Source organism: Diabrotica virgifera, chromosome 2 (genome assembly GCF_917563875.1).
Source record: "Diabrotica virgifera virgifera chromosome 2, PGI_DIABVI_V3a".
NCBI classification, from domain to species: domain Eukaryota; kingdom Metazoa; phylum Arthropoda; class Insecta; order Coleoptera; family Chrysomelidae; genus Diabrotica; species Diabrotica virgifera.
In genome coordinates this window covers 238,640,438-238,663,085 of record NC_065444.1, presented here as the reverse complement: position 1 = coordinate 238,663,085, position 22,648 = coordinate 238,640,438, and the positions used below count along the sequence as shown (strand labels likewise).

General features: G+C 30.8%; 1 protein-coding gene across 3 annotated transcripts in view; it reads left to right on the top strand.

The window, feature by feature from the left end:
- Nucleotides 1–22,648, top strand: part of LOC114330874 (uncharacterized) — a 94,212-nt gene that overhangs the window by 59,959 nt on the left and 11,605 nt on the right. For all 3 annotated transcript variants that reach the window (XM_050644397.1, XM_050644399.1, XM_050644398.1), the window contains 3 exons: nucleotides 5,971–6,106; nucleotides 13,838–14,035; nucleotides 16,327–16,547. In XM_050644397.1, coding sequence (XP_050500354.1) covers nucleotides 5,971–6,106; nucleotides 13,838–14,035; nucleotides 16,327–16,547 — 555 coding nt within the window. The remainder of the gene's footprint in view (nucleotides 1–5,970; nucleotides 6,107–13,837; nucleotides 14,036–16,326; nucleotides 16,548–22,648) is intronic.

Here is a 22,648-nt window from a genome sequence, read left to right as displayed (position 1 = left end):
GTCGACCGTCCATTTATGATCAATTTTAACACCCTCAAAATCATTGATTAATGACCCCTATTAATGAACGATTTTCTATTAATGAACGATTTCATTATAGGCAACACAACATACATTGCTTGCATAAATTAATTAAACGCTCTGTGATTGGCAGTGACCTGTGGTGTAGGCAACCAAACATATACCTATTTATATTCCCACTAAAAAATTTAAAATCAAGTAGCCGCTGTTAGTACCTACTATCTGTCATTGTATGTCATTATTTACTTTATTGTTTAAAATTCTGTGTATTTGAAAAATCAAAAGATGGATATTGACGAAGAGTTTAATTTAACTCCACCAGAAGTGGCAGAAACTGCAAATGAAATATCTTTAAGTTCACTGAGACGAGAGAAAAATAATACGATATTCAGAATCTGTATTGTTGACATATTTTTCAAACATTGCCGAAAAAGGACTAATAGCAAGTTTGTGGCCCATATATTCGATGCTAAAATCAACCTTAAGTTTAAAATCAAACATTGATATATCTAAATATAATAAGTTAATTATGTTTATCAAGAAAAAAGAACAGGTTATGTACCAAAGAAATCAAAAACACTTGAAAAAGAACAAGTCCAGAAATTCATCTCTGATGCTCCTAACGACGTGTTTCTAATGATAAAGGTAAACCAGTAAATTAAGTTTATATATTTAATACTCGTATTTCATAACATTTCATTTTGTAGGTTGCATTGATTTTCGGAGTGGCTGGTGCGTTAAGAAAGGACGAACTATTGAAATTAGAAACAAATAACGTTCAAGACTTGGGGTCAAAGTTTCTTGTCACAATAAAAGCATCAAAAACACACACAAATATAATATTTACCGTAGTAGATAACGAAGAAAATACCATTCTCAATGCGATCAAAAACTATATTTCTTTAAGACCGGCACACACACCACATAAACGATTTTTCATTTTTTATAAAAATAGCAAATGTTCCACACAGCCAGTTGGCATAAATACGTTTTCCAAAATTCCTTCCGTTATTGCTAAATTCTTGAAATTAGAGCCCCCGCATCTCTACACTGGGCATTGTTTTAGTTTAGACCAGCGATACTCAATCTTTTTTTTCCTGGGCCACATACTAGCTATCGCCTTAGCTTGCGGGCCGCATAGGTGGAGTAGTATACAGGGTGTTTCAATAAGAAACGGAAATATTTAAATGGTGAATAGAGGTCACTGAGGCGGTTGTAGATATTCTATATTTATTGCCTCCGATTTTTATAACCGAGTTACAGGGTGTTTTTATCGATCTTGCCCATTTTTGTCTGGATCCATAACTTTATAACCACCTTGTATATTTTTTGATATTTGATACAAGTATGTCTTATCTAGAACCCAAACCATAGAATTACTAATAAGAAGAAAAATCCAGGTCCGGATTAAAAAAATTATACTTAAATTCATTGTGACCTTGAAACAACATCCTGTATGTATATTGAAATTTTCAAAACCCGTTTGCACATTTGAAAAGAGCACAAATTTAATTACTTTAATGTTGAAATGAAATATATTGAAATTTTTAAGAAAAGAGATTACAAAGCGGGTTTTTAAAGCACTCTTAATAATAAATGATTGAATTTGATGAATAAATTCTCATTTTAACACTAATCAATACTTAGTTACTTATTTGGAACGACCCACTTACTACTAATCACAACAAAAATACATATCCAGATTAACAAACAATATAAAGTGATTGTGACCTTGAAACAACACCTTGTATATTGAAATTTTCAAAACCCGTTTGCACATTTGAAAAGACCACAAAAAACTAAGTTTAATGGTTCACCTTCATTTTTTGCGCAGACAATTTAATGACTTCAATTAATTTTGAAATTATGTCAAAATTTTTAAGAACTCTGAGAACTCACAACAAGAATTTCGATTTAATTTCGAAATTAATGTCATTAAATTGTCTGCACAAAAAATTGAAGCTGTCAATTAAACTTTGTTTTTTGTTGTACTCTTTTCAAATGTGCAAACGGATTTTGACAATTTTAATATACAGGGTGTTTTTTCAAGGTCACAATTATTTTATATTTTTTTGTTAATTCAAACCTGGGTTTTTCTTGTGGTAAGTAAATGTCATTCCAATGTACTATATAAATATGGATTATTTTTAAGATGAATATTTATTCATTAACTTTAATCATTTATTATTCAAAGTGCTTTAAAAACCTGCTTTTAAATCTTAGAGTTCTTAAAAATTACAGTATATTTAATGTCAAATTAAAGTCATTAATTACGTAGACAATTTTTAGCCCAAAAATACTGCATAAAGCTAAGAAACACTGAGTCAGACCTTTTAACAAATCTGGCTTTATTAAACATGGAAAACTTAACTAGTAAATATTGGAGAATAAAAAATTCACCACCACTAACAGATGCATTCATTTAAACCAGGAATTATACAGATTTACACACAAGAAAAAATTATTACCAATTTATAAATTTCCGTATAAAACTTTGATAAAAAAACCCAGAATCATAATTCCTAAATATACAGAATCAAATCATTTAAATAATATTTTAGTAAAATCTATACTGAGCGACTTTGTGGATTACACAGTAATTTATACAGACGGTTCTAAAAATCAAACAGGAGTAGGATGTGCTATGTATGTGCAAAATACCCATCAACATAATAATTACAAATTATCTAGTATTAGTAGTATTTTTACAGCTGAGATTATAGCCATCGAAAAAGCTCTAGAATGGATCAAAGAGAATAATATTGAAAAAGCTGTGATAATAACAGACTCCAGATCTGCAATATATGCAATGGAAAATACTGATTTTAGTTCATACAAATCAAAAATTTTATGTAATATAAAAAATAATTTGTCTAAAGTGGAAGTAGTATTTATATGGGCAAAAGGGCATGCCGGTATACTGGGTGATGAGAAAGTGGATGAGTTGGCCAAAGATGCAATAAAAAAGGTGAGATACTAACTCACATCTTATCGACAGATGCAATAAATGTTGTCAAAGTTAGAATAAATAAAATATGGAAAAAAGAATGGAAAAATATTACAAGCATGTCAAAAAATTTATATTTTTCTTTACATCAAGAACTTCCTCCGCCACCTGAATACATATTTAAATATAACCTGCCAAAGCAAGATATTTCTACTATCGTCAGATTAAAAACTCGACACGGGAAATATGAGGCACATCTGCACAAATTAGGAATAATTAATTCATCAGTATGTTTTTGTGATAATGTTTCGATTAGAGATTTAAACCATATTTTCTTGGAATGCAAAATTAACGAGAGATATATAAATCAATTATATTACAGTTTACGACAAACACAAGTTCATTTTCCAATTAGTATAGAATATCTACTAAGTTGTCATAAAATGGAAATATTTAAATTACTCATAAACTACTTGAAAGAAACAAATATAATCATTTAAGTGAAATACGTATAAATATAACAAAACTAATAAATTGAGGTAAAAATAAAATAAAAATCTGTGGCTAACGGACTCGCATCCAAGCCATTTTTTCACACTCACACACACACACACACACACAAAGTCATTAAATTTTCTGTGCCCAAAATTAAAGCGAGCCTGTAAACTCAGTTTTTGTGCTCTTTTCAAATGTGCAAATAAATCTTGAAAATTTAATATTTAATATAATAGGAAACTTCTCTGGTTACACCTCCGAGGCTTCTACAATATGCAAGCCATACGGATGCTGAGACTAAGGAAGATGAGGGAATTCTACAATATACAATTCACGTCCCATCTGCTCAGCGCGATAAAGTTCCAACGAGAATGGTTCCCTTCGTACTCCAATCAGAGTAAATGTAAATAAAAAATGAATAACCATTTTCAATTTCGTTGCAAAACGAAAATACAGTCGAACCATATTCTAGTCCAGTCAGAGAGTGCAGCAAGCACCTCTACCGGTTTGGTTGTTGCTGCACTCTCTGATTGGACTAGAATATGGTTCGGCTGTATTTTCGTTTTGCAACGAAATTGAAAATGGTTATTCATTTTTGATTTACATTTACTCTGATTGGAGTACGAAGGGAACCATTATCGTTGGAACTTAACCGCGCTGAGCAGATGGGACGTGAATTGTATATTGTAGAATTCCCTCATCTTCCTTAGTCTCAGCATCCGTATGGCTTGCATATTGTAGAAGCCTCGGAGGTGTAACCAGAGAAGGTTCCTATTATTTTCATTCTGGTGGGATGTAGAATAGCATTATGTTGTTTTGTATGCCATTAGAGTGAAAACTTAGTCTTTTTGTAGCAGTTGCCGCTAGGGCATCTATGCCATTTCGTTCGTTGCAATCCGGGACTGCACGCTGGAGTTTGTTTTGGTTGGATCAGGGAGAGCAGCATATGTGCCTCCTGATGAGGGACTAATAAGTTTCGAAACCGGTAGAGCTGCTTGCTGCACTCTCTTATTGGACTAGAATATGGTTCGGCTGTATTTTCGTTTTGCAACGAAATTGAAAGTGGTTATTCATTTTTGACTTAAATATAAATTTGTCAAAATGCTATACAGCAGATAATCATTTATCAATACCTTCCTTTAATTTCAGTAATTGTACTATTTCGAATATTAATGTTTACAATAATAAAACTGCCACTAAGGAAAATTAAACTTTGAGTAAAGTTAATGAAAGCTGAAAAAATTGTTGTTTATCGTTAAGTAAATAAAAATTTAAACTAAGATATCTTTATTTCTGAAAAGTACGGTCGACGGAAAAGTTTTGTAACGAACTCGTGAATTAAAATAGCGATTAACAATCTCGAACATTAACGCGCTCGCCCCGCTCACGCGTTAAAATATCTCAATTGTTAATCGCCCTTATTAATACACTTGTTGGTTAAATAACTATTTATTTGGTACGCGGGATCCAGGACTAGTATGAATAAAAAATAATTGTTCGAGTTTTTAAGTCAAAATTAATTGTAATAATTCTAAGTTGTAGTATACCACCAACCTAAAACCAGGATAGTTTTTTTCCAGTCTCTAGCCGTATTCGCCTTTTTTTTTGAGTGAATTTGATGGCCTTGGCCGAGCCAATTAGCCAGACATTTTGTTATTTTAAAAACAAACAAATTTGATTTTTCAATCAGAGGAATTTTTTCTGTATTTCTAACTCTAAATACATAACAAACTAACATTATTATCTACAATTATTATCTAAATAATACTCTGTTTTGGTTGTTCATTTTTTTTTGTAAATTTTTATTTTTTTTTGTATTTTTTGTTGCATTTTTTTATATTGTTAATTTGTTTTTTTTTATTATTTTTTTTATTGTTATTTTTTATAAATTGTTTTTTTTACTACGCTAAGACGTAAACCCGATTCATCCTCGCGGAGGTTTACATCTTCTTAGTTTTTTTTTCTTTATTTTTTTTTGTTGCTTTTTTTATTTTTTCTGTTTTTTTTTCTTTTCTTTTCTCTTTTTTTGTTTTTTTCTTTTTTCAATTATAATATACAATAATTACTTAAATCTACAGGGTTTAAAACAAAATAACAACAAAACAAACATGTTTGTTTTGTTTTAACAAACATGCCTGCTTTGTTTTAACAAAATTTCTTAAATACAGGGTAAATTTTATTGCTACAATCTATATTTACAGTTTTTGATATGTTCGTAAATTGTTTTTAATATATTAATATCTTCAGAAAATATCAAATTGTTCAGGTAGACGGGAAGTGGAATTTTTAATATATTAAGATTATCATAAAATTTGTTTATATTTACTGATTGATCTGAACATTCGAGGAGAATATGTAGTAGATCACCTTCTTTTCCACACTCACAGTTAGGTGACTCTGTGAGACCCAAACTGTTTAAAACTATTCACCTTTTAAACTCTTCTTTTTCTTTTGTTTTAACCGAATGTATCTAAACATTTTTTATAAATTAAAAATACTTTTTTTAGTACTAAAAATCGCAGACAAGCTGATTTAACTACTCTTCAATCCCTACATGTCAGAACAGAGTTTAAGATAATTAAAAATAATATTTTAATAAAAACGTTAACCCGAAGATTTAATGACAGAATGGCCAGAATGAATGTAAGTAATTTTTTAAATATACGAATATATTTTTTCCAAATTTTAACATTGTTGCTGTAATTATGTGAGATTTGATTAATAATAGTAGTGTTTTATTTAATATATGCTAATCGACAAAATCAAGGCTAGGTCCACAAAATGGAGTCTATTACAAATTGAATTATGACCGGTTTCACCAGCGACAAATAGTATCTAGTGTATTCTATGAATAAAGTTATTAGACCAATAAACTGACATTTATCCATTTTATTAACGTTAAATAGGACTTATTTTATTTATTTATCAAATAAATATTTACTTTTCGAACAAATTGGCAAGTTACCTCGCTGTAAATATTTATAAGAAAGTAAATTCGTCAGTTTAACTTTAAGTTATCAAAATTATATCGAAACAAAATAAAAATATAAACGTCTGATAAAGGCTATAGCGGGATAAGATGGTAAAAAATGCCCCCGCACCGAACAGCTAAGCTACTTATGTTTTCGATAAAGGATATAAAATTATGCCCTCATGCAAATTTTTAGCTTCCCAGAGGTCCCAAAAGCTCTTAAATCGAGAAAAGAAGAATTGTTACGTTTTACTTTTTTGTGAGCGCAATTTTAACTTAAAAAATCTGAAAAAATTCAAGAGGATGCATATTTTGAATACAAAACAGCCTGTTTTTTTTTCAGATCTTTGTAATAAAAAATGAGCCTAGGAACATTATTTGAAATTTTCAAAAAAATTTTAGGTTATGTAAATATGATTTGGCCAACTTTTAAATAGTATTTTTTTTTTTTGTATTGCTTGTCGTTCTTTTGAATGGCAGAGGCAGATTTTTTAATATCTGAGTGGAAAGAACGAAAAAATTGAAAAAACCCTTTTTGGCTGTCTCGAGATGCATTTCGGGACAGCCAATTTTACGATTTAGGATCCTGACTACAACAACTGAAAAAACACTAAAAGTGTGAATTTTGTCATCAAAAATTATATGTGGGCTTATAATAATATTTGGAACAGCCTTTCCAAATAACTTTTTTCGATGATATCTCTAACGCGAAGCAAATCGAATCGCATATCGAAAATTCACCCTGTTTGTGGATTCGCAGTAGACCGCGTTTAAAATTTAAGTTTCAGTTGACTATTTTAAAAATACCAGTGAACCATCAACCTGTATGACTGTGCCAAATTTCAAATCTGTAAATATTTTGATAGCCGAAATATAGGGGTGTCTTCATCTTAAATGCGACACACTGTATATTAGCAATTTGATAATTTATTGCAACTAATATAGTCGTATTTTTTATACTTAGATTCAAAATATACATTCGAAATACTGACTGATTCACTAATTTTATCATAAAAAGTTCAAATTGATTGCATTGAAGTATTGAACCAATTAATGCGTATTAATATAATATTATTATAGTAATTATAATATACAGAGTGAGTTTTATGTATAGAAACCCTCAATTATCTCGGAAACGTCTTGCACGATTTTTATAGGTTTTGGTGGGTAGGGGTTTTCTAATGCAGCCGATATTATAGTGATAATTACATTGTTGTCAGATCTTCCGTTTTTCTGGAAATCTAATGAACTTTCTTATTTCAAATGGAACACCCTGTATGTCTTTTGCGTTTTGAAGTCCTTAAGAAATACTGATTATTTTTCATGTTATATTCCCTATACCTAAATGCCATAGTTTCGGAGTTATTGCTACATGTATTTAAAAAAAAAAATTAAACAAATTATAAAAATCAATTTTTTCGGCCCGTGTACACATTATTTTACATTCTTTGAATCATTGGGAAGAAAAAAGGTCTTTTGTAATTTTTCTCTAAAGTTAATGGTTTTCGAGCTCTAAACAATTTAAAACTGAAAAAAATCGAATACTGACGATTTTCAAGGTTCAAAAACACAAATAAAAATATTATTTTTGAAACTGCTGAGTACCCAAATTCAAGCTAAGCCCTTCTTCTAGGCGGTCGCTATAAACTTTTTTGGTCCGTTTTATTCTAAAACATTGCTTTTTAATAATTGTTAGTGAAGCGCATATGAGAGGACGGGCGATCGGGCTGCATTAACAACTAAAAACAATATTTTAGAATGAAACAAGCTTAAATTACTTATTGGTAACTGATAAAATAGGGCTTGAACTTGAATTTGTATACTGGGTAGTAACAAAAATAATATTTTTGATTTGTTTTTTTGAACCTTGAAAATCATCATTATTCGATTTTTTTTTTCAGTTTTAAATTTTTAGTAACTCGAAAACGATTAACTTTAGAGAAAAATTACAAAAGAACTTTTTTGTTCCCAATGGTCCAAAGAACGTATAATAATGTCTACCCGGGCCGAAAAAATTGATTTTTATAATTTGTTTAAATTTTTTTTAAATAAATGTAGCAATAACTCCGAAATTATGGCCTTTAGGTATGGGGAATATAACATGAAAAATAATTAATATTTTTTAAGGACTTCAAAACGCAAAAAATATAGAGGGTATTCCAATTGAAGTAAAAAATTTAATTAGATTTTTAGAAAAACGGAAGATCTGACAACAATGTAATTATCACTATAATATCGGCCGCATTAGAAAACCCCTACCCACCAAAATTTATAAAAATCGTACAAACCGTTTTCGAGATAATTGAGGATTTCCGTACATAAACCTCACTCTGTATATATTATTATTACACATTAATTGGTTCAGTACTTCAATGCAATCAATTTGAACTTTTTATGGTAAAATTAGTGAATTAGCCAGTATTTTAAATGTATATTTTGAATCTAGGTATAAAAAATACGATTATATCAGTTGCAATAAATTATCATATTGATAATATATCCACAAACAGGGTGAATTTTCGATATGCGATTCGATTTGCTTCGCATTAGAGATATCGAAAAAAGTTATTTGGAAAAGCTGTTCCAAATATTATTATAAGCCCACATACCAAATTTTATGACAAAATTCACACTTTTAGCGTTTTTTCTGTTGTTGTAGTCAGGATCCTAAATCCTAAGATTGGCTGTCCCGAGATGCATCTCGCGACAGCCAAAAACGGTTTTTTCATTTTTTTTTTTGTTCTTTGCGCTCAGAAATTAAAAATTCTGCCTCTGCCATTCAAAAGAACGACAAAATACACAAAAAATACTATTTAAAAGTTGGCCAAATCATATTTACATAACCTAAAAAATTTTTGAAAATTTTAAAAATTTTTCCTGGGCTCATTTTTTTTTACAAAAATCTGAAAAAAATCAGGCTGTTTTGTATTCAAAATATACATCCTCTTGAATTTTTTCAGATTTTTTAAATTAAAATTGCGCTTACAAAAAAATAAAACCTAAAAATTTTTCTTTTCTCGATTTAAGAGGTTTTAGGACCTCTGGGAAGATAAAAATTTGCATGAGGGCATAATTTTATATCCTTTATCGAAAACATAAGTAGCGGCGCTGATCGGTGCGGGGGAATTTTCGACCATCTTATCCCGCTATAGCCTTTTATGCGACGAATAACTATTCATTGATTTATTTACATAACGGACCTAGACTCATAAACTTATAGTCAAATAAAATTAAATGAGAAGAATTTTTACCAAGTAACAAAAACAAAATTTGTTTAATTTGGTAATGTTTTGTATTTTGAGAACGATTTGCGAAGTGGAAATCGAAACGTCAAATAAACTTACCTATTTTACAAATTAAATATTCTAGTCACAACATAGGGGGTCCTGTGGACACTTTTAGTTCGCCGCGATTTGATGGTGGTATTATAGGTTTTTTGGGTCGCTGAATCCAATGGAAGTGGTCTGGAAACCCAAATGTGGTGCGTTTAATTGTTATTAACAAATTATGGTAAAATTAGGTGTTTTTCAGGAATTAATAGAAGCCCTGTAAATAAATTGATAGTGTTAAGGTCTTAACTGGTGTATTTTTATTCGCAGAATCGAATGCGACTAGTCGTGATTACTCAAAACATGTTCTTATTTTGTTAATAACAAAATAATAGTTTATTTGCCGAAAAGCTCGAAATGCGATATCTATAGCAAGTTTGTAGTCTTTTTCATAGTATTTTTATACGCTAAATCGATTGTCGCTAGTCGTGATAACTTAAACCACGTTCCGACTTTTTTATTAATAAATTATTGCAAAAATAACGGTTTATAGTACGTTCACTCACGGTTTTTGCACTAAATTTTAAAAAACCACTTGGATTGACATGAAATTTGGCATACACGTAGCTAAAGTGTCAAACAAAACAAGTGATATTGTGCCGATGTCTGCTTTTACCCTGGGGGTGAGTTTCACCCCGTTTCGGGGGTGAAAGAAAAAACCTTTAAAATAAGGTCGGAATTGGATAAACTGATTAATTCTAAGCTACGTTTGTTCTATACAGTTTTTTCACTTAGAATTAATCAGTTTATCCAATTCCGGACTTATTTTAAAGGTTTCTCCTTTCACCCCCGAAACGGGGTGAAACTCACACCCAGGGTAAAAGCACACATCGGCACAATATCACTTGTATTGTTTGACATGTTAGCTACGTGCATGCCAAATTTCATGTCATTCCAAGTGGTTTTTTAAAATTTAGTGCAAAAACCGTTAGTAAACGTACTATAAACCGTTATTTTTGCAATAATTGATTAATAACAAAGTCGGAACGTGGTTTAAGCTATCACGACTAGTGACAATCGATTTAGCGTATAAAAATACTATGGAAAAGACTACAAACTTGCTGTAGATAGCACATTTCGAGCTTTTCGGCGAATAAACAATTATTTTGTTATTAACAAAATAAGAACACATTTTGAGTAATCGCGACTAGTCGCATTCGATTCAGCGACCAAAAATACACCAGTGAAGACCTTAACACTATCAATTTATTTACAGGGCTTCTAATAATTCCTGAAAAACATCTAATTTTACCATAATTTGTTAATAACAATTAAACACACCACATTTGGGCTTCCAGACCACTTCCATTGGATTCAGCGACCCAAAAAACCTATAATACCACCATCAAATCACGGCGAGCTAAAAGTGTCCACGGGACCCCCTATGTTGCGACTAGACTAAAAGGGAAAATCCCAGTGATTGGCTGTATACCATAGTTAAAAAACTTACATAGAAGTAAAAAACGGTTTGTAAAATGGTATATAATGTTGATTAAAAAAATTTTAAAATAGTCATCCAAATGAATTAAAACATCAGAACATTTTCGATCTACTCAGATCATCTTCAGTGTCATTCTGAATAGTAATAATTGAAACTAGCACACTAGTTGATACATGGCCTTCAAAATTACATATTTATTGCTTTAATTGTACCATTATACTACGACACAACGTCTATGTTAGTAGATTATTAATGTAGTACTTCCATCAGCATGGCTTCCCTGCTCGAAACAGCTGATTAGGTACTTGTCGAGGTGAATGACACTGAGTACTTGGAGTAGTACTTGAAAGCAGCATGGCTTCCTTGCTTGAAACAGCTGTTTAGGTACCTACTTGTCGAGGTGAATGACACTGACCGAATGACCATATTTATTTTAAACTAGCTGACCCGGTGAACTTCGTTGCACCTTAGATAATGTGTCATAATTAGATAATGTGGCATAATTTTAATTCTAGATCAATTGGTCGCGAACGCAATTGCTAGAGATCAATAACTCAAAATCAACTGCTCGAAAATGAATTGCTCGATATAAAAGTTGATCGAAATACAAATTGCTCGAATAAAAAAGAAAATTATATGTCCAAATATTTATTCACAATAATGCAAAATCTGTAGGTATATAATAGGGGTAAATTTAATAGGACAAATTATGTGATATTCCACGTATATAATCACAGATATTAATTTGTGGTTCATAATAATTGTTTATTAAACGCAATAACCTATCAACACTATCTCTATATCTTCTATGACCATTTTGAGGTTGTTTGCCACTTATGGATACTCGTTCTCAGAGGCATATTTCAGTGCATCACAGTTTTTCGATTTCTTTCTAACGCATTAAGTTGGAAAAGACAGAAAAAAGATACGTCCGTGATCACAGTTTGTTATAACATTTATTCTAATTGTTGATAGATGGCTCTATAATCGAACAAAACATGATTTACGAAATATATATACGACTATAATCTGTACAATTTATAAGACTATACAAATCAAAGAAAATACCATTTTATAAATGCAATAAACACAATTGATTTGTTTTTATACCAAATTGCAAATTAAAGGGTTAAACTGCAATACCCTTTTTATATTTGGCTGATTACGATTCTGACAACTGTCACATTTAACTTAAATGTCAGATTATAATAAATGTTATAAATGTGTATTATCACGGACTTACCTTTTTGCGGTCACTTGTGACATACTGAAAAATGCCTCTGAGAAGGACCACACTGTTCAATTTTTAGTTCATTTAAACTTTGTTCTTGTTCTAGAGCGGAAATAAATTTCCGCCGCTATTTTTATTATATTTCCAAAGCTCAAACATATTTAAGATTTATAATAAAGATGTTTTCAGCATAAATTAATATACGATTATATACGTGGAATATCATATAATTTGTCCTATTATACTATCTTTCTTATGTCTATATTTTGTACTATTATGAATAAATATTTTAGATATACAATTTTCTTTTTTATTCGAGCAATTGACTTCGAGTAAATGTGGCCTTTCCGCAGTTGCTTTTCTCTGAAATAATTGTATAAACTCTAAAAAACGTAGATGTTCTACAAAATATTTATAGAAAAATTTTTTGATGGACAATAGCCTTTGATTTTATGGTTCTGTATTTTGGTAAAATTTTAAAAGTATTAAAAAGAGTAAACTGACGGACGGACCTATTGAGACAGAGAGCGAAGTATTCTTGCTCCAGTTTTTTGCGAAAAATTTGATTATTATACCAGAGATACACGCCTTCGAGAAAAATTTTAATTATTATTCCAGAGATGCGCCTCCACCAAAAGCATCCGCCAAAATTTTGATTATACCAGATATGCGTCTCCGCCAAAATTTTGATTATTATACCAGAGACATGGTCCTTCGGCAAAATTTTGGAATATTTTTTGTACATTAAAAATAGTAATCGTAAGGTTAAAAACTTCATATTTTCACGGATGTTAGTACAATTTTCGCTCGTTCTTCTCGTGTGCTTAATGTCGTCTCTCGTGCTCTCGTGTTGTCCTACGGCCTCGTTTTGTTATCTCGGAAACTAATTGAGCTAGAGAGACGATTTATATACCGTTGGATAGCCAATAGCAAGGAGTCTAACTGCCAAATTTCATAAAAATCGGTCAAGTAGTTTCGAAGGAGTATGGCAACAAACACTGCGAAAGAGAATTTTATATACATAGATATAAAATATTTGAATGGCTATTAAAAAATAACGTTTAAAGAAAAAAAGTGAAAATTTAGCATTTTATGTATATTTTGGTTCTACATCGTATAAAATTAAGAAAAAAGAGTTTGTTCACAAAAATTTAAAAAAATCTCGGGGGGCAAGCCCCCTCCTCACTTAGGTAGATCGTACCACTTCAGAAACCATCCCGGGTTCATGCACAACAACTTTGATTAAGGTCATTTTACGATAAAATACATAGTTTGTGAGTCTATAGGGTACATACATACATACAAACATCCATTTTTATTTATATAGATTAAAATTGTAGCTTATTCCTGATAAAATAGTAAATTACTCAGCTATGAGTTACTGATTCCGTTTCATTTTTAGGAGTTTATAAGAAATTCAGAATACCCGTCTCAGATTATCGAGAGTCTTACTAAAAATCTGCAATTGCAGATAGAAGATGTGGGGTTGGATTGTTTATTAGACGTTATGAAAAGAGAAATACGTACAAGTGAAAATGCATCAAGAATTACTAATATTTTTGAACTTCAGAAGAATCTATCAGATGTTAAAGATAAAATTGTAAGTATTTAAACATTGTATACAGTGATGAGCGCACTAATAACCGGCAAAATAGCGCAAAAGACGGAAAACATAAAACATTGCGAAACAAAAAGAGAAGAAACTAATGGAGGTGGATATGATCGTTATAAATGTATTGGGACCGTGCAAGTTCGGAAAAGCGACACCTGGTTTCTTCGCTCTGAACTTTTATTCGCACCTTTAATTATATTGGCCAGTCATATGGTCCTGGTTACTGGATAATTGTCAAGGCCATAGTCCAAAAAAAATAATAAGAAGAAAAAATAAGATTTAGGTTATGTTATTAAATCGTCAACAATTATATGTAGTAAATAAAATTAGTTATTAAAATGCAGTACTGCAAACAAAATACAATTAATTAAATTTACCTTTATATAATAATTGCATATCATATCAATATTGTGAAGCAATATATAATTTTTCTTCTTAAATGACAATAGGTATGAAATGTACGTCAATTTGACAATTTCAATTGACAATATGAATTATTTAAAAAAGTTGCAATATTTCTTGCAAGTACTCTATTCCGAGTACTTGCACACCGCGAATAAATTAACATTACATTACATCGTTTCTCACCTTTAGACGTCTGTGACAATAGTATTTTATAAAATTCCACTGTCACAGTGACACTTGTCATACTCCTTTGATACGTCTAAACGTGGGAAATTATGTAATGTAATGTTAATTTATACGTTTATAACGATCATTTCTATCTCCACTAGTTTCATTTCTTTTTGTTTCGCAATGTATTGTATTATGTTTTCTGATAACAGTAAAACGATTACTAGACATTTGTATCTGAGATTACCGAACAGACTATTCGCGGTGTGCAAGTACTTGGAAGGGAAACGAGAAACGACCGTGCGCGAGTCGCGGAGAAATATTGCAACTATCTTAAATAATTCATATTGTCAATTGAAATTGTCAAATTGACGTATATTTCATACCTTCTGTCACTGAAGCAGAAAAATTATATATTGCTCCACAATATGGATATGATATGCAATTATTATATAAAGGTAAATTTAATTAATTGTATTTTGCTTGCAGTACTGCATTTTAATAACTAATTTTATTTATTACATACAATTGTTTACGTTTGCATAACATAACCTACATCTTATTTTTTCTTCTTATTATTTTTTTGGACTATGGCCTTGACAATTATCCAGCAACCAGGACTAATATAATTGGCCAATATAATTAAAAGTGCGAATAAAAGTACAGAGCGTAGAAATAGAGGTCGCTTTGCCGAACTTGCACGGTCCCAATAACATGGCTCAATTAAAACACGCGCACAAGTTTTTCCTGTAGTTTTCTATGTAAATTGGAATATCTCGTATAACATCCTTGGACGTAGTACGGTCCTTTTAAAAGTTTAAAAATTTTAGTGTTTTCTTCTTAAACCTCCGCTGTGTTTATTGCTTGGTTTACCGCTTATCAAAATTATGCATAAGTCAAGGCAGTGTATTTGTGAATGTATCTTACCTGCGTTTTCCGTAAATTTAATTTCCGTTAGGAACCTACAGAGAAAAATTAATTAGGGAGAATAGCAGACCCTATATTTATAAAAGGTATAAAGAGTAGATCCATGGGACATCTAGAAAGGAGAGATCCAAAAGCAGTTATCAACAAGACCATTAGCAAATCGACCAAAAGGTAGACCGAACATGATGTGGGAGAACCAGGTAATTGAAAACATTCGGAAAATTTGAGTTAGAAAGTGGAAAGCCATTTTCAAAATCAGGAAGGAATGGAGAAAGATTGTAGGAGAGGCCAAACCACACAGCGAATTGTAGAACCAAAAAAGTTAATGCGAACTGATTCCTCGCGACAATGAAGCGGAAGAGCTTAAAGATGACGGAAATCAACCGCTAGGTATCCGAGCAATGAAGGAAACCGCATGTGTAGATCACATGATAATGATATAAAAACAGTATAGTAGAGTTTGATGAATAAAGCAAAGTATGATTGGTAAATTCTTATTTATTTATCTTTATTAATAAGATTTAATATAGATACATCTAACTGCATTATCTCTAGCTACCTGTGTTGCCCCTTTCTTTTTGTCCCAAAACTTGAGGAATCCCATCTCTTATAATTTGCAACATGGTACATCTAAAATGTTTGTATGAGGACAAGGCTAGTCATACAACTTGTATTTGGTTTTTATCCCATGGAATTGCGGATTGCAAATAATTATGTGTTTATTATTCAATTATGTTTATTTCATACTATTTTTACTATTAACTAGTTTATTATTGTAGGCTTTGAAAAGAACTTCATTAATACAGTATTTAGAAATAATGCAAGACATTTTTTTGGCTATCAATCGCATGCGTAACACAACTTCTTTATGTGTACGGAAATTAGCAGCTTTTACGAATGATCTAAGCTGGTGTTCGATGCTTCAAATGAAGTTGAATTACCAGGAAATGAAGATATTTGAAGATTTTCCTTTAGAACACAATAGAAGGTTTATTAACACGTAAGTATTTTATGATGTCTCTCATTATTAAGTCACCATCTACATTTAAGTATTAAACAATGAGCCTGGAATCGTTGCTGGAGCTGTGTATGTAGTGAAACACCAATTTACAATGATACGAATTTATTTAACCTGACACTCTGACCCGGGACAAATACAAACGTATGGTAACAGTTACAACGTCTAATGATAATAATAATGAATGATTATGAATGTACGCTTTTCTTAGTGACAATATATTTCTGGGTCAAGCCCCACACGCGTTATTACACAATATCTTATTACCAAATATTAAAGAACAAAGGATTTATTCATCGTCAGCATTTGTGTCCAATCTCCAAAATATTGTTTATGGTTTGTTCGGTGATAATAATGCAATTATACAATAACAATTTAACGAAAATTAGGCTACACGCGCCAGCTTGCGACAACATGATTTCGTTAGTTCCCTATACAGGGCGTTTAATAGATTGTTTAATTCTCGTATATGAATTATAAATATTTGAGATTAATCAGAGAAGCATACATTTATACATGCATACGATCCCTATGATTCTGAATTTAATTACTTGTCTTGTGGTCGGTTCACAGAATTCGTAACATTCGTCTACAACAGAACATTTCATTTTTCGTCTATCTTTCTTCTTTCCCATTGTCTTAGTGTTCAAATTCACATCCGTATGTCAATATTGGGAACATTGAGCATTTGATCAACCTCATTTTTAGAATTCGTGAAATTTGAGAGTCCTTCCATATTGTGGTCATTTTTGCTGTGGCATCTTTTGGTAGATTATATCTACGTTTTATTGCTTCCTGTAGTGACACTGTGTTTGTGATAAATGATCCCAGATATAAGTATGAGCTCACAACTACGATGAGAATGTCGTAAACGAATCTTCAGTGAGGAAATAGTGCATTTTGACCAACCGAGGAAGAACCAGTGTGCACGATGAAGAACGGAGTGATGTTATAAAAATCTGTAGAGTGGCTGTGAAGCTAAGCTTTAAAGACAATTAGAAACAGAAGTTGAAAATGAATGCAGTTCGGCTAGCAGGGAATGACCAGTTGGCACTCAAGGATGGATACGGCCAATTTGCATGCCCGTGAAAGACAGTAAATCAAATAAAATATAGATGGTGGCTAGAAACTAAGATATTGAGATAGAAATAGATTTTCTGAAAATAGAAAATTGACAAAGAGTCATGGGCGCCAAGAGAGGGTTAACTGTCACTCTCCAAATTATCCTACACTGCTGTAAGGGTATTAATTAGAGTATTAATTAACCTGTGAATACAAATATTATTTGTTTGAAACCTATGTATATTTGTTTGATTTTTACCTGGATAAGTAGACAGACGTAGAATGCATATTGTAGATTCCCCCATGTCTACTATTTATCGGTCTGTTTGCCTTGCGCCTTGCTCAGATTAAAATTCTGCTTGCGTTGCCAAAAAATCTGCTCTCCGGCCTTTAGATTTCGCTTCTTTTGAACAGATGTCGCTAATGCGTCCGATAGCAAATAATTCTTTATTACAATTTGGTAATTAAAAAGGTCGATACTCACAACAGAACTAGAACAGCAGCAAAAACCACCTAATACACATGGCCTCTGATTGGAAACTTCAATTCTTTAAAAAGTGTGTTCGTCCTTTGTGTAGTTCATTGTCCATTTTCTGTGTTTTTAAACATTATAACTATTTTGAAAACTAACAACGGATTTCCAAAAATTGGAACCAACTTTAAGTGACAACAACACAGGAGTAGTATGTATATAAAAAAAGAATGTGTGTGTACTTTGTACGCACGTAAGAAGTTATACTTCTATTATATGATTTCAACGAAATTAATATACTTTAAACAGTTTATTTATATTTTATTTAGATATTAAACTAATTTTAATACTTACTACTTCTCAAAAATGTTTATTAAAACAGTGCCAAAAATTAAAATAATAAAAGAATAAAACACACACAAACAAACACATTGAAAAATACCACAAATGATCTCTGAACAATGTAGGAAAAATTTTTAACTAAATACGTATTTTCTGAAAAAAAATTATATAATAAACTTGCAATCATAAAATGTATAAAAAAAATAAAAAAATAAAAGTTTCCATTGGGGTTCGAACCCGCTTATCAGCGCAGTTAGTATTGAAATTCATTCACCTTAAACTTTTACCCACGGAGACCATGTGTCATCATGTGCGAAGATCAACTAACTAAACGGATTAAACTTTTGACGGTTCTGAATTTAACCAAATTATTTTGATTTAGAATTGAAAGAAATATTAGAATACAATAAAACATAGAGTAAGAAAACAATATATTAGGTGAATATAGGGCTTTTCATTCACAGTCATTTGTTTCGAGCTTCTGTCATGTGTCACATAATATTAATTTATCTACGTCATACGTTATTGATATATACCAATGATACAAACCAAAGACGTATGGCGTAGATATATTAATATTATGTGACACATGACAGAAGCTCGAAACAAATGATAGTCGATGAAAAGCCCTATTGATAGAAATAGTGATGGTAATCAAATTATGTAAATCAAAGCATTACATACTATTTTAGTAGGTTCTTTTTAAATTTTCCAAATAGGTAGGTCCTACCTATGAAATTTTTTATTAGGATACTGAAACATTTACAATTATTGCGTACCTGTCGCTTTTAAAAACTATTTAAAAAGTCACTACAATATTATAAACTTGCATTTTCGCTGCCATCACAACAATAAAAACTAATATTCACAACATTAATTTGTTTATCCAAAATCTCCATATTGAACAATTATTGACAGATGATTTTAACACCCAATCAGATCCCGTATAACGTTTATACCATACTGTCTGTGTGCACATGCGCGCAGAATTATAAAATTTTACTCTCAATCGCGCCTAAAGAAGTATAACTTCAAAAACAAACAAACATACCAAGCCGTGCACTAGCTGGGCACAAACCTTTTAACGTAACACACTCATATAGAAAGGATCCACCCTAAAAAACTGAGGGGCAGGTCTTCCCTTGAGGAGACACAATCCTGTTGAGCTGCAACAACCCTCTTGTAACTGATATCTATTTATTATTTGTTTCAAAAAACAAAATAACGCATCTTTAACTGGCCTGAAGATGGGACAGATAATGTAAGTTCCTAAGCCGGTCGCCATTTTCCAAGATCAAAATAGAGAACATATAGATTGTGATTACGTATTTTTTATGGGAAATAAGCCACAATTTTACTAAAAAATGAATTTATTAACGTTTCGAAGCCCAAATCGGGTTTCGTTGTCAAAATACAAAATACTATTAAAATAAAACAAACATGTTGTTGCTAAGTAAAAAAATTCTTCTAATAATTTATTTAATCTGACTCATTTATATTGGCAATTCAGACGTATATTATACATTTTAAAGTAGAAGACTTTAAAATGATATCGCCAATATTTATGAGTTGCGTTCCTGGGACGACTTTACTAAAAGATAGTTCATTCGATTACATGAAATCAATCCCAACTCAAGAATATCCGTTGCAAAAAATCATAGCATGTGATCTGTCTTTAAAAAGACAACCAAATGCAACGATGACAGTAAAATTCTCGCGTTAGAGATTCCATAGTAAATCACGAGGGAAAACCAGGAAAAAACCTCGTGATACTATCCCGACATCGTAAGTATTTGGTCTTACATTTAATCTACCTTCAAAAAACTAATACTGATGTGGTTACCCATACTGAAAGAGGAAGTCAATAGAAAGAAAATACCACGATTAGTAAATCAATAACATATCGAGTTAGTACAAGTTTTATTTAGTATTACTTATTGTATATCTATGTAATATTATTATTATTTATAATTTAAACATATTAAAGTCAGAATTTGGTATTAGTTTTTTGAAGGTAGATTAAATGTAAGACCAAATACTTACGATGTCGGGATAGTATCACGAGGTTTTTTCCTGGTTTTCCCTCGTGATTTACTATGGAATCTCTAACGCGAGAATTTTACTGTCATCGTTGCATTTGGTTGTCTTTTTAAAGACAGATCACATGCTATGATTTTTTGCAACGGATATTCTTGAGTTGGGATTGATTTCATGTAATCGAATGAACTATCTTTTAGTAAAGTCGTCCCAGGAACGCAACTCATAAATATTGGCGATATCATTTTAAAGTCTTCTACTTTAAAATGTATAATATACGTCTGAATTGCCAATATAAATGAGTCAGATTAAATAAATTATTAGAAGAATTTTTTTACTTAGCAACAACATGTTTGTTTTATTTTAATAGTATTTTGTATTTTGACAACGAAACCCGATTTGGGCTTCGAAACGTTAATAAATTCATTTTTTAGTAAAATTGTGGCTTATTTCCCATAAAAAATACGTAATTATAAAAATGCCACAAGGAAATAGCTTCAGAACAACATTAAGAAACCGGTATGGGCCTAGCGTTTGTCAAAATTTTAGGAGATTAGAAACCTTATACGAGAAACTGGCACACTGTCAGAATTCAATTAAATTTTTAAGAAGATGTAGAAACAACAATTTAATACCAAAGGGCTTGAGGTTACGGCCAGCATATTCAAGCAGAAGACTTCAAAATATTCTACATAGAGCCAGTTTATCGATGATTCGGGAAAGGTTACAATTTCATAGATCAAATTTATTTTTTATCGAACAAGACATCGTAAGTATTGAAGATTTGCTTTTTGGAATGATATCGAATTCTGATTTTGATCGAATTACTTTTAGTTTACAAATAATTTATCAAAATTCATACCAAAAACAAAGAAATATACATTTAAATAAATTTAATATTCTTTTAGAACAAAATAGTTTACATGCTTTTGATAACCTAAATAGAAATAATGACATATTAGCGACAGTTGTCAATCTATCAAATAGAAATTTAAATGCAACTGAAAATTTAGTATTGTCAAAAGGTTTAAACTATGCTGTTACTCATCCATCTATTCCAAAATTAGATATAATTAGCTCAGTGGAAAAAATATCCCAATGTTTACCAAATCATGAAAAAGAACAATATAGGGTACTATGTAAACTTGAATTAGAAAAATCTAATAAAATTGAACAGAACATAAGCAAAGAGGAAATGAAAGCTTTAAAAACTTTAAAAAATGATGACTCCATAACAATCCTACCAGCAGATAAAGGAAATGCAACTGTAATAATGGATAAAATACAATATGAGGACAAAATTACAGATCTAATTACAAATGGACCTTATACCAAATTAACGAAGGATCCAACGAAGACACTGGAAAACAAAATTTATAAAACTTTATTCAAATTTAAAAATGATCTAACGTACTATCAAAGAAAATTAATGACACCTCATTACAGTAAGACACCACATTTTTATGGAGTACCGAAAATTCATAAAGCGAATATTCCACTTAGACCCATTTGTAATACCATCAATTCTCCTTGTAGTGAGCTCTCAAAATTTTTATTAAATATTATAAAACCATTTGCAAATAATAATGACACATTTATAAAAAATACACAACATTTTTTAAACAAATTAACAAATATTGAATTTAATCCAAATAATATTTTAGTAAGTTTTGACATAAACAGTTTATTTACAAATGTGCCATTAGATAAAACTTTAAACATAATTAAAACGAAGTTAGAAAATGATAATACATTGACAACTAGGACAAAACTAAATGTATCAGCTATAATGGAGTTATTGACATTATGTACTAATAATACCTATTTTCAACTAAATAATGAATTCTATAAACAAAATTTTGGTCTAGCAATGGGCTCTCCTTTATCTCCATTATTGGCTAATATATTTATGGAGGATTTTGAAACTAATATCATTTCTAAACAAAATTTAAAACCCACAGTATGGTGGAGATATGTAGATGATGTGTTTTCAATATGGCCTCATAGATCAGAATTGTTGGATACATTCCTGAATATTATAAACGATCAAGAAGAGACAATAAAATTTACAATGGAAAAGGAATACAATAACACTTTGCCTTTCCTCGATGTTATAGTCTCAAAGAAGGATACTGGATATGAGACTCAAGTATATAGAAAACCAACACAC